Source organism: Talaromyces rugulosus, chromosome IV, assembly GCF_013368755.1.
Source record: "Talaromyces rugulosus chromosome IV, complete sequence".
Classification (NCBI taxonomy): domain Eukaryota; kingdom Fungi; phylum Ascomycota; class Eurotiomycetes; order Eurotiales; family Trichocomaceae; genus Talaromyces; species Talaromyces rugulosus.
This window is the reverse complement of record NC_049564.1, coordinates 2,199,063-2,212,191: the sequence shown is the minus strand read 5'-3', so window position 1 is coordinate 2,212,191 and position 13,129 is coordinate 2,199,063. Positions and strand designations below refer to the sequence as shown.

General features: G+C 46.1%; 6 protein-coding genes across 6 annotated transcripts; 4 read left to right on the top strand and 2 right to left on the bottom strand.

The window, feature by feature from the left end:
* Positions 1-20: 20 nt before the first annotated feature.
* TRUGW13939_07569 (uncharacterized protein) lies at positions 21-761 on the bottom strand (the record flags this gene model as incomplete). The annotated part of the gene is made up of 2 exons (XM_035490708.1): positions 21-549; positions 616-761. The coding sequence occupies 2 exons, from the start codon at positions 759-761 to the stop codon at positions 21-23; spliced, it is 675 nt and encodes a 224-aa protein (XP_035346601.1).
* An 899-nt stretch (positions 762-1,660) lies between these two features.
* On the top strand, positions 1,661-2,515 carry TRUGW13939_07568 (uncharacterized protein; the record flags this gene model as incomplete). The annotated part of the gene is made up of 1 exon (XM_035490707.1): positions 1,661-2,515. The coding sequence occupies one exon, from the start codon at positions 1,661-1,663 to the stop codon at positions 2,513-2,515; it is 855 nt and encodes a 284-aa protein (XP_035346600.1).
* An 80-nt stretch (positions 2,516-2,595) lies between these two features.
* On the bottom strand, positions 2,596-5,328 carry TRUGW13939_07567 (uncharacterized protein; the record flags this gene model as incomplete). Its single annotated transcript, XM_035490706.1, has 3 exons — positions 2,596-4,687; positions 4,923-5,238; positions 5,292-5,328. 3 exons carry the CDS (start codon positions 5,326-5,328, stop codon positions 2,596-2,598), a joined length of 2,445 nt encoding a protein of 814 aa, XP_035346599.1.
* A 1,023-nt stretch (positions 5,329-6,351) lies between these two features.
* On the top strand, positions 6,352-7,919 carry TRUGW13939_07566 (uncharacterized protein; the record flags this gene model as incomplete). Its single annotated transcript, XM_035490705.1, has 3 exons — positions 6,352-7,016; positions 7,066-7,156; positions 7,209-7,919. 3 exons carry the CDS (start codon positions 6,352-6,354, stop codon positions 7,917-7,919), a joined length of 1,467 nt encoding a protein of 488 aa, XP_035346598.1.
* Positions 7,920-8,976: 1,057 nt separating this feature from the next.
* On the top strand, positions 8,977-10,065 carry TRUGW13939_07565 (uncharacterized protein; the record flags this gene model as incomplete). The annotated part of the gene is made up of 1 exon (XM_035490704.1): positions 8,977-10,065. The coding sequence occupies one exon, from the start codon at positions 8,977-8,979 to the stop codon at positions 10,063-10,065; it is 1,089 nt and encodes a 362-aa protein (XP_035346597.1).
* Positions 10,066-11,148: 1,083 nt separating this feature from the next.
* Positions 11,149-13,082, top strand: TRUGW13939_07564 (uncharacterized protein; the record flags this gene model as incomplete). The annotated part of the gene is made up of 6 exons (XM_035490703.1): positions 11,149-11,364; positions 11,422-11,721; positions 11,775-12,200; positions 12,252-12,714; positions 12,777-12,947; positions 13,003-13,082. The coding sequence occupies 6 exons, from the start codon at positions 11,149-11,151 to the stop codon at positions 13,080-13,082; spliced, it is 1,656 nt and encodes a 551-aa protein (XP_035346596.1).
* Between the last annotated feature and the right edge of the window lie 47 nt (positions 13,083-13,129).

Sequence of the window (13,129 nt, the reverse complement as noted above, 5' to 3'; positions counted from 1 at the left end):
ATTCCAGCGGAATACCATCCTCATAAAATCCCTTCAAACGAGACAGGTTTCTCAATTGTCTCTCCAGTTGGACGAGTTGGAGTTACTGGAAACACCTTGCCGATACGAAATGTCATCGCTCCCTTTCTCTCCGTCTCCTCTGAGCTGTATTTCTCGAACCCGCACTTTTTCAGCAGCTTCTCACCAGCAATGTTATGGGTGATACAAGCAGCGTAGACGTATTCTGGCTCGTCCACGTGCAATCTCCATTCGTTTTTCATCCGAGGAAAGCTCCACCAGACGTTGAGAACCGCTTTCACCGCCTCCGTCATGAAGCGAAGTCTAGAGCATCTTGGATGAATTGCGCAAAAGAGCTCTGGTACTGGGGCGATACTGAGCAGCGAGACCCAACCAATAACTGGACTGGCGTTGGGGTTAGAACCGGTCGGTTTGATTCTCAACACGTAAAAGAAAGAGCGACCCCGGATGCGTTCTGGTCCATTGGTGAAGAATCGACCCTCTAAGAAGACGATGGTATCTTCGATTTTTTTGTCAGGGAACCAGGGATAGCTATAGCTATCTATTAGCTTCCTTCAGACAAGTGCATTGGGTACAAAACAGGTAACTTGCCAATACTTAAATAGTTCGGCTTGCTGGCGAACCACAAAGAGATGAAAAACGTCTTCGTGCTCGACGGGTCGGAGGCTGAGCCGCTCGGTGGTCACCTCGGGCAGAACGTTGGGGACTGTGACAGTCACACTCTGATAGAATGGTATGTCCATCGTCTAGTGATGGGGTTGAGTTTTCCCGCAGAGGCGCGTTTGGTGTGTACTAGGAGGTGGCAGAAATTTCGTGTCAAGTCTCCCAGGCAGTGACCGGAAAGTGAGTGGAGATGGAAGAGAAAGGAAAAACAAAGGCCAGGATCAAGTGGGCACATAGCTTTCTGCCAACTGCCTTTCAATAGACAACAGAATAAAGCTGGCAATAGGATGTTGTAACGATGTACATAGCCACGGTGTGCAACATTAAGTTCTCAAATAAGCATTGAACAATAGCATGCACCTAATATAGTAATGTCGAGAACCTCAATGGATTCACAGATATACGTTCTATAGACTACACAAAGAGAAAAGCCCTATTTATTAAAATGTCAATCTATTGTCGAAAACAAGAATAGCAAGTGATCTGCTTGAATTTACTTCAGTTAGGGTTGGTGGAAACCACGTGGAGCTCCACATGGTGGAAGCTTGGCCTTTGGGCAGGATGGTTGCCCCGTATTGTTGTGTCCCTGCCAAGACTCCAGGCAACCGCCAGGACAATTTCAGGACAGTCGTCCTCCAAACACCTGTCCCATTCTTGAATGCTTGCTCAATGAGGGTTTTGGCCCTCATCACAATGTTCGTTATCGCCGATAGTCCCGGATAGATAAACGCGACTCGTCTGACCAATTGGAATACTGCGCTACCCCGCACGGCGTTGCTGATGGCTTTGATCACGTCGTCGAGTCTGTAGACATTCTTATCCACGGTGATATAGGAGGACGTTTTGAATCTAGAAGTCGACCTTCCTCCTATTGTTTGTCCAGGTCCTATCAGAGCCTCTTGAGGCGAAAGTTAACGCTTATCTCCAGGAACGGGCAAGCACCAGATCCTCCTCCATAAGCAACACAAAACGACCCAGAATGGCACCAACAAAAACTACCACAAAAACTACCACAAAAATATCCCCTATCCTCAGTCTCCCTCTAGATACCCGCAACGACGAGACCCTTGTCCGCTTTAACCAGCTTCTGTATCTGCCCGAGACCGGCATCTGGGCTCCGGGAAAGAAGAGCACTCCTGTTCTCGACTTGACAGCACGATTCGACCGTACCAAAACGAACTGGTTCACAGACGATTATGTCGGTTTCAACGAAGAAATTATGAAACTGGCCAAAAAGGCTGCGGCTAATGCGTCAAACGAAGCGTCGTCGTCATCCTCCTCGCCCAACCCGTCGCTGATTTTCAACCTATCACGAGCACACTGGTACAACGACTCGAAACTGATTGCGACGAAGCCCGGCCATGTTGATGGAGACACAAATAATGAAGTTGACGGGCCGCTGGACGACGCGGATGGGACATACCATAGATCCTCTGTATTAGCGGAATACTCGTCACCCTTGCTAGCATACGGGGCAACTGATATTTCCTTTCCTGCCGACTCTCTACACTCGTCACACGCGATCAAGGTTCGTCCTCTCAATGCAACTCGGCGCAGTCAGAGCTTCGTGCAGGATTCTGTCACCTATGCTTGGGATGTTAACAAAATTCTTTTCCCTGGCGGCGGCGGAGTGCTCAGTCTATACAAGGGAGTTGGTTCCGTGAAAAAGATCGAAATTGGACGATATCAGAGTGACAACGGGAAATTTACCCCTGGCGGCGTGCTTGTTATTGATGCGGAGGAGGTGGATGTGCTGGTTGCGGTGTTGACATTGCTGGCCGTGTTAGCTCAGAGAGATAGTTTCTGTTTCCCCACAGGGACACATGTTGCTTGATTTATATATATATACTCAGTTATTATCCAATTAATTATCTGTATCTCGCAAGGGTATATGAAACATGAAAGAATCCAAAATTATCGCGGGATGTAAAATCCATTGATAGCAACATTTTTGTCTTTAACCTCATCCGTCTGCATTCTGATGCCGATCCGGTGAAACGGTATTTGACCGACCATTCGCTGCCCAGTCAAGCGAGCATTTGCATAACTATCCTTGCCCTTGTCCATGAAACTTCGTGGCGAGGAGTCTTTTCCATTGATAGAGTCGCCAGACCTTTGAGTCGAGACTGCTGGCGATGGATCTGGATACCATGCTGGGTGATCCAATGCTGAATGGGTAAACTCCAAATCGTATGCGTCGAGGACAATTCGGTCTTCGCTTTCCGCACTATACTCATTAAGAATAGTCGATGCTAAGGGAGCTTCTGGTCGAATGAACCCCATGATGCGGACCTGCATGGGAGTTGTTGGTGGTGTGTCGACTTCTTCGACGAATCGAATAGAACATTTGACTTTGAAGGCGCTATATGACCTTACGTTGGTAACTGTTCCTTGTGGTACCGCGGTGGAAGCTGAAATTATACACTGCTGCCATGCGGGCGCACTTTTTTCTTTGCCATCGATTTCTCCAGCATACACCTTGCACCAGGCAAAATAGTGACCATGTAACCTCTGTGAGATATGCGACGGCACGCCAATAAGGGGCAGTTTCTGCACCCCGGTGGCGTCAGTGACTGGCGGTTTCGCCTCAACATCAGTTTTAGCGTTGAATGTTACAGGGTATGGTTCCACTGGCCCAGCCTCAATATCAAACCCGTTGGCATCGAGCTGTGCATATTCCAGGCCCTTTGCTTTATCATACCTAGCACCAGCATCGACCATGTTCGAAGTCACTCGGTCCGAAATGCCACTATTTGAATATGCTTTTTGCACAGCTGTTTGGGTTTTTACAGAGGGCATTACTTTCTGTGTCCCACTCTGTATCCGAGAGGTCAAGGGAGCAACCACCGTTGAAGCTGCAGTCCGGGCATACATGCTCCCTGCCCACGCTCCCAATTCCAATGGCAAGGTACTCAGGCTAGCACCGCGTAGCGACGATGGATCCGACGAAGCCGACACAACTCGGAACACAGGACTAGTGCATAACGATTTCCTCTTACTCTCGCCTCGGCAAAGGATGAATTGATAGTACCCATCTGTAGCTTCCACGGGAATGCGAATAATAGCAGTTTGGCGTAACTGGTGGCCCTCGTGATTAGAAGTCGCGGCCTTCTTCTTGAACCGTTTGATGTCTCTTTGCCATGCTCGCTCATCACCACTAGTCACCTGGTCCGGGTGAATTGCTATACTTGGGGTGACATTGTGCCAGCTATCGTTGAGTCCAAACAAGGCTTTGGCGCGCATTCCTGTCTTCCCTGACCAGCCCTTGCATTGCATCCAAATGGTCCGATCGACCGGCAACGGCTCGTCTGAGAATATGGAAATCGCGAGAAAGGTGTTGCTTCCCTGGTAAAAGACGATGCCATGAGAGTGCCGCAATATACTGTAGTGCTTGGTGCTCACGCTAGGACGAGCGATTAATCCGCCTAGGAAATGCTTTGCTTCCCCCAAGGCCTTTTGTGCATGTGATGCTGCAATGGTTCTCCAATCTCCAGATTGGGATTGCTCTGTATCTCCCGCCGGAGAAAGGGTTGTGTTTGGTGTTGTCGTAGTTGAGGCGCAGCTAATTGCATCTGGACTTGCCACTAACCCAGCATCTGTGATGTTATTCTTGCCCGTGGGAAGGGATGATGTTTGTATTAATATATTTGGCGTCAGATCACCTGCCTGTATATTCTGCGCAGCAATGATCTGTTGTTCCAGGGCTTCTGCTTGAGCCTTGGTGGTGGTGATAGATGAAGAGCTCTGTTGGCCCTTCACATCGCCACCGCCAGCTCCGATTGGCTTGCGGCGAATCTGGAACTTGACAGCCTCAGCATACGGCGGAGGAGGTTGCTCCATGGAGATATTATTTCGAGTTGGTACGTAAGTATATGTCAGGCCATAGCGAGGGCGATTTCTACTATCGTGAAGACGAATGAGGTTGTGAAGAGAACGAGAAGCTCCGCCAAATCCGATTGACAAGGGGCGGACCCGCTTCCTGATTGGTCTTGGCATTTTGTTGAATCTGTGCACATCAAAACAACAACAACACTTCATTCTTGAATTTCTCTCTAACTACTTAGTGCCTAAAGCTATGGGTTTAGCCTAATATTCTTACTACTTCAGGTAGACTTGACTACCTCGCGAACAGTGTACTCAACACTCTCCAGTTGCAATCCCAACAACTCGTTTGCCAACTCTTCCTCCTTCACATAGATTGCGCGAATGCCTTGGGTATTTCCAAAACTAGTCGCTCGCACGAGGGCAAAGGTCCAGTGAAATCCCCCTTGCCCAATTTTTCCACTCTCTCGCTGATCTCTTTCTCAGTAGTGGCCTTGGCCACGGTCCACTTGGAGCCGGTGGTTTTCTCCAGGGCGGAGAGAATGTCATTCTGCGATGTTTCGACCGAAGCCACGTAAAGATTTTTGTTTGCAGTTGCCTCTGGGTGCTCAAGAACAGCGACCACTGAACGGCCGAGTTTTTCGGCGTTGGTCAGGGTGAAAACGCTGTTACCGTCGTCCCAGATGGTTGCTGTACGAGCGGCGAGGTCAATCCGAGAAATCCATTCTCCAGGCCCTGTTTTCTTGTGTTAAATTGTCGAACTTTGTTGTTTAAACTCAGTGACTCACCCAGCCGAACAACATCGACGTCCACACTCCCGTCCATGTCAACCCAGACGACTCTTTCGTCTTCAAGTACTCAAGCACTTACTTCTTCTGCTGAATCAATGGCAATAGCTGGCGAAAAGCAGGACTCAGGGTGTTTAAAGAAAACTCGGATGCGAGAAACCGCTTCACACCAGCGCTAACAGCGGCATCGACGAGCTTCTTCTGTCGCCAAATCCACCCAACCCCACAACAGAATGACTACATCCTGGCCCGTGAAGGCAGACACAAGTTCTGCCTAGGAGAAGTCGGACTTGTGGACTTTTACTCCAGCAGGGAAGGCTGCTTCGCTTGACGAGCGCGATACAGCTGTAAGTTTGAATTTGTGGGCGCGGACAAGGCCATCGGAGATGATTTTCCGATGTTGCCACTGGCCTGTATCATTATTCACTTGTTAGGTAGGATTCCTAGAGGCGTCATAAACTTTACGTACGCCAATGATCACGATATCAATCTTAAAAGGATGCCATTGATGTGAAGTTTGTAAAATAGTTGGATATATATATTTGAGAATGGAGATGACAATTTTGATTACATATGTATCAATGGTGGTACCGAGAATAAACAAAATCAAAACAGACCATCGGATGGCTTTATCATGAATATACTGCAGCCTTGCTCGCCTCTTTCTTGCAATTGTGTATAGCAACTACTTCATAGTAATGTTGGTAGTAGGCGTGTTAGTAATCGATTATTCGCCTCTGATTGGCCAGAGCGGCATGACGGCGGCCCTCCGCTGAGATTATGACAAATCGCCAGCAATTATGCAATACAAGAAGGGAAGAAAAATTCCAAAAAATGATAATAATAACGTATATTGAATGTTAGAAGTGATCGAACATCAAAACGGCCATTTTTTCCTCAGTATATGCCATCTTTTGAGCCGATTCTCTGCTTTAACAGCCCGGGGAGACCTCCGCTCCAGCCAATCGCCCCACCTCCTTCCCTTTTGTGATCTTCAAGACCTCAACCTCCAACATTATTCACCTCAGAAATTAAAAAAAGAAAAAAAAGAAAAAAGGATATGCCTGAAACTGCTGGTCCGCAGCGACGAGTAGCTCCTGGCAGGTCATGTCTCGAGTGTCGCCGTCGGAAGATTGCCTGCGACCGTTCCCACCCATGCTCGTACTGCCTCAAAGTAAAAATACAATGTGCCTATCCCCAGGTCTCGGCCTCGGTTTCGACAGGCAACGAAGGCGCCGGAAATCCTATTTTACAAGAGAGAATAGACGGAATTGACGATAGGTTGAAACTGCTTGAGCAATCTGTGGGTGAAATCAAGGACATATTGCTGGCAACTCGTCCACCTTCGCAGTTTCCACGTCAGGATGATTTCAATCAAGGGATGCCTGACATTGTACCTGATACACGAGAACAACTTACGACACACACCCAAAACCACCCCTGGATGATATTCGATGAATCATTGGCAGAACTAACTCTCGACCTCCCTCTAATGATTCTCCTTTCGCTGTGGCAGAGGTACCTGGAGAGAGTGGACCCTTTGATCAAACTTTTTCATACACCGACGGCCCAGAAGACTTTTATGGAAGCAGCCGCAAGTAGGGAAACATCAAGTCTTAATGCGCTGTGTTTGGTACACGCGATCTCCTATGCAGCCATCATGAGTATGTCCCTGGCTGAGTGTGATGCCGAGCTGGGAAATACCAAGGACGTCTTGCTGACAAGGTTTGTTCACCTCGCATGGCTAACAGAATACTGCTAATTCATATAAAAGAAGCCGGAACACCGTGGATTTATCGTTAGCTGCCATTGACGTCCTGCATACACGTGACGTAATGGTGTTACAGTCATTAACTTTGTACCTAGTATGCTGAGTACGAAACTTGATTAGCAAATTAGCAGCTCTGACGCGTCTAGATATGTGGTCGACTAGACTCCAATGGCCCAAATGTCCACAGGGAAGTCGGCCTGGCAATCGGGATAGCCCTGAAAATGAACCTTAACCGTGACGGATATGCGCTTGGGCTAAACCCATTTGAAACCGAGATACGCCGGCGTCTTTGGTGGAATATTCTGACTCTCGATGCCCTGACAGCGCAGGACCACAAAACTGACCCATGTGCGTTGGGCAAATCGTTTAATACAAAGGTGCCTTCAAACGTGAACGACAGCGAACTAGACCCGAACATGAGATCGCCTCCGGCCAACCAGCAGCAAACGTCGGGAATGGTTTTTACGCTGGCCAGAATTGAAATTACATTCTATTCTCGTCAATTCATATTTTCCGATCAGTTTTGTCTCCAAAACTCTTATCCTGAGCTGTCCGTAGCCGAGAAGCGAGATACACTAGAAATGATGAAAAAGCGGATCGAAGACGAATATCTAAAACTATATGACGAGAGCATACCTCTACACAGCGTCGCGGCATCGGCAACAAGACTTATTTTACTGAAATTGAAATTAAGCATTGGCGAAACCGACAGAGGGGTAGGGCCCGGTCTTCGTAGTGATTTGACAGAGGATTGGAAGAGTTACTCTGCAAAGGTTGAGTCGCTGAGAACTTGCCATCAAGGACAGAAATTTCTCTGGTTTTTTAAGGACCTACTGGACTTTTCACCTCAAAGGTGACTGAGTCGGCCAACTAATATTGAGAATACATTTCCGCGAACCGCTATATACCTAAAAAAGGAGTTTCAAATGACCATTGATACATGCAATTTAATTACCTAATCATGCGTGCGAATTTTTGTAAGACAGGTGGCAAAAATTTGGCCTGACTCTACATGTAGCAAATAACGCTTATGTCGCCCTGGAAGCGGTGGAGTCATCTGTACACATGTGGTGAGTCAACCCAACCAACACCCTGACATAGCAGAGCACTCATATCACTGGCAATGTCAAGTTGTTGGTAAATTTTGTTGGACAAAAAGGAAAGTTGCATGTTCAAGTGGGTTGCAAATCATAAGCTATATACGTGTATATCAATCAAAACAACACGTACGAATTTATCTATACTACATGGACTTAAAGCCACTTCACGGTATACCGATGTCGCTTTATTATATGACAGAGGTCATAGTCACCATTCAATTACTTGGTGAGTCAATTCGGTCCCTATAGAGTCTCGGTCATCCTAATAGTATTTTAATCCACTTTGAGATCCTAACTCTTGTAAGGAGTAGCGCTGATAAGTACTAGAAACGGAAAATGGAATATTATAAGTTTCCCTATTATTGTCAAATCGTTATGATGTTTCAAGGTATGTTATATTCATATCTGAAGTCTCGCAATTTAGTATCAATTTACATGTAGTATCTGAAAATTCGACATCAATTTTACAATAATAATGACTTGTCTAGAAAGTCGGTAACACGTCATAAAATGAGTCAGATTAGATGTAAATGACAAGACAACGATATTAATTTACTGGGGAGTGCATCGATCTGGTATAATAAGTTAAAGTATCTATAGATGTCAAATGACTGTGAATCATACTCTAATGCTATAAAGGAAGCCCCTCTGCCCAGAAAACGATTTTTCCTCTTTCTTCCTTACCATGATAAAAAGTGTGATTTTGAAGTCATCGGCAATCTCAATATTTGAATATATACGGCTCAACATTGAACAACAGGCCACATTTTATTATAACCTTTCTCCTCCAACCATTTCCACTGGAAATTTCAAAATGGCGTCTTCTCGTGTTGTTGAATTTCCTCGCGACGAATTGCAATATATAATGCATTCGGTATCCTCTCCCATTTGCACAATTGATTTGGAAAATAGAAAAGTAGAACGTGCCATCTTGACAATATTCGTCAAAGTTCCACCTAAGTTCTATGTTGCCATCTGGTCCGAGAAACGGGCAATAGTCGGCATGATCCCGGGCACATCTTCCAGCATGCAATACGATACGTTCGACCTGGACAAATTTCTTGAGGAGGCAAACAGATATCTTGATTCTGGCCAAGAGCATACTATGATCATTGTTCGTACAAGCAAAACTTCGGAGGTGAATGCCATTCACTGGGATACTTTCTTTCATCACATAGCGACGCAACGGAAGGAAGACAAAATTGAGATCATACTGCATGACCCAGAAATAGTTAATAACCCCCGAAAAAACACTTTGGATGAACCGGACAGCGATGATTTTATCGCATTGTTGTTCTGGGGCGTCACATTGAAGATAAGCCTAGGGAAGGTAATCAATGATACCAAACTTATGGATGATTCTGTTAAAACTCTAACCTACGGAAAAAGAGACACCGATATCATTTTACCATCAGAGGAAGATGATAAAAAAGGTATGCGTGGAATTTCCCGTGGGGAGTATATCCCAGTTTCACTCAAAGACGAAGCTGCACCGATGGAAACATCTCATTGCTGCATGGATGGATATCTGATAAGGGAAATGACCACACTTGATGATGTGGTTTTTTTCATAGCAGGAGAAAATTCCTGTGTCTTCCGAATTCCAATCGAATGGACAATCGATGAGATAATAAAGACACTCCGGAAGCTCACGAGATTCTGCTTCTCCTCTACGAGTCCTACCGACAAGAATGCCGGGGTTTTGTGTTGCCACCCCAAACATCTAAGTGAGGAAGGCGCAAAACGAGGTGCGGATCGCGCCAAAGCCATAAAAGACACGACAAAACTATGTGTTCATGAGGACAGGTGGGACAAATCTGAATACCTCATAAAGGGCATCTCGTGTATTGTACTCACTCCAGATCCAAGTTACCCTACATTTACTGTAGAGCAGTTTAATTAGCAGGGGTTGCATGTTGTGATTCTCATATTGGCGGATCATACCGATCCGCTTCCACTCTTTTTTATTAGCCTCGGCCTCTTATTTTTCTTTTTAATATTATTAGACTAGTCAATTTTATTTTGTTTCCGATATTATACGTGCAGTAGTAGTGTCAATAGTGCCAATTGTTGTAGTTGAATTAGCACTAAAGGGTAACGGCGTCGGCGTAAGTAGTTTAAAATGACAAATTAGAAATCATTTAATTCTTCATGCATTATTATTTGATACACGCCGGCCATCTTTCCACGCGTGGACTTTCCAAAGTTGTTAGGGTTAGGGTTATTTAGGGTTGTACTAGCAGCCCACCGGAAAATTGCTGTTCTCAACAGACAACCGCGGAAATACCCACAGCAGCTAGCCGGTCATTCGTTGGGCAAAAGCAAAATTAGCCAGCGGAACATGATGGAAATTATTGTAGACGTTTTTGTGAAAAGGCACAATGATTTCTGTTTATTACAACCTGACCTTTGTGTCCTTCAGCCCATCGTGCTTGCCAGCCTGATCAGTGGAAGATAAATGTTAGAGCCCCACTGTCCCTAAGCCTCTGTCATTTTGAAGCATGATGTAAAGTAAATAATAAAGGGCTAGTCTCCTGGCCGACTCCCCACAACGGCTCCGCATGTCGGTGGAAAATCCGGGGTAGCGCCTGTGTCGTGTTATCGGTTTTCTTGCCTTGGGGTCCTACGTTTACTAACTGGATAGATGCTAGAACATAGGCTGTTAATAGGGGATAGAAAATAATCAACAACTACAAATCAGACTGAGCAAGAAATCAAGTACAACTAAGCGAGATAAATATCAAGATAGGCGGGCTGGCGTTCTCCAGACGTCGTTCCAGTATTGTTGAAACCTCCGTAGATAAACCCCGGCGGAGCAAGAAACCATATTGTGATTCACCATGTTCCATAATGCTTACCAGCAAACAGAGCTCCATGATTTAAGTGGAACCCCACCCTCGTATCTCTGTATAATTTTTCCACAGGAAATTCGATAGAACGAGTCACCTCTTTCCGTTCACCAACAATTTGCAAGCCTTTATCCATAATGGCCACGCATACAGTCGGCCTGACGGACAATGAACTGAAAAAGTTCGCCTTGGACGACCCCGAATCTGTGGAGCTCATCCATCATGCCCAGCAAAGCGATGCCGCAGATCGTCAGTTAACTGTGCGTCAAGCCCTGAAAAAGTATCCCAAGGCTGTTTTCTGGGCGATGTTTCTGTCGACGAGTCTGATCATGGAAGGATACGACGTCGTCATTGTACGTCCCTTTCTTATCTGCCATCGTTAACAACCATAGTTATTGATATTACACTAGATCACCTCCTTTTATGGTCAAACCCAGTTCCAGAATCGCTTCGGTGTCTACTATCCCGAGACCGGAAAACATATTATTTCGGCCGCATGGCAGTCTGGATTGTCTAACTCGTCCGTCGTCGGCCAGTTGGTCGGATTACTTGCCAATGCATATGCCCAGGATAAATTTGGCTGTCGGCCTACGATGATGTTCTTTCTGGGTTGGATGGCCGTTATGATCTTCATCCCCTTTTTCGCTCCGTCTTTGCCCATCCTAGCATGGGGCGAAGCGATGTGCGGAATCTCGTGGGGTGTTTTTCAGGTAAGCATAATTCAGTATAAACCATGAATGAACTTCCTAACTTCGGAATATAGACTCTTTCTACCACCTACGCCTGTGAAGTTGTGCCGACCATTTTAAGACCGTATGTAACCGCGTATGTGTGCATGTGTTGGGGCGCTGGTATCCTCTTATCATCCGGCGTTGTTCGAGCAGTAGCAAACGTACAAGGAGACTTAGGATGGAGACTCCCATTTGCGTTGCAGTGGATTTGGCCGCTTCCTCTGCTGGTCGGTGCCTACTTTGCCCCGGAGTCTCCATGGAATTCTATACGACGTGGGAAAATCGATCAAGCGAGAAAGGATTTGAGTCGCCTGCGTCAGGATTCGCCAGACCGTCAAAGAGAAGTTGATGCCACATTGGCGTATATCCGACACACAACCCAGTTGGAGATGGCAGAGACAGAAAATGCAAGTTTTTTTGAGTGTTTCCAAGGAACTAATTTAAGACGGACAGAGATCGTGAGTTTCCATTCTTGCCTTTCCATATTTGCTATGCTAAATTCAATACAGAACTGCGTAATCTGGGCCGCCCAGATATTATCTGGAAACGCCATTCTAGGCTATTCAGTTACCTTCCTCGAAGCGGCTGGCTTTAGCGAGATCCAAGCTTTTGACGTAAATATATCCCTGTCGTCGTGTTACATTATTGGGGGTATAATCTGCTGGATGCTATTTCCGTATCTAGGTCGCGCAACCATATACATGGGCGGTCTAGCATTTATGTTCTTCTGCTTGGTTACAATCGGTGGTCTCGGCTGGGGACATGGTAAGGATTCACAACTTGCTATCGGTATTCTGCTAGTTATTTCCACTCTATGCAATATGATCACCGTCGGTCCGACATGTTATCCTATCGTCGCCGAAACTCCATCCGGTAGATTGAGGTATAAGACTATCGTCATTGGTCGTTTTGTCTATAACCTTACCCAAATATTCAGCAACTCGGTCACGCCGCGCATGATATCCGCTGAGGGTAAGTCTCTACTGTCTTGGATATCTGCAGCATATGCCTTCAGGCTCTAACATTGAAACAAGCATGGAACTGGGGTGCCAAAGCCGGTCTGTTCTACGCTGGGACCAACCTTTTGTGCAATATCTGGTGTTGGTTTCGGCTCCCCGAGACCAAAGACCGCACCTTTGGTGAAATTGACATTCTTTTCGACAATCGTGTGCATGCAAGGAAGTTCAAACATACCAAAGTTGACCGTAGGCGTCTGTCCCTTTTCCTAGGTTGTGACCGCACTAATGCAATGATACACAGAATTTACCCATCAAGCCAGTTATGCAGCCAAATTGGAAGATGAAAAGGCCGATTCAACCCATGTGGAGAAAACTGTTTGAGTAGGGGGTGATTTTGCTTTTGAATTTATGCGACAGTGCAACACAAA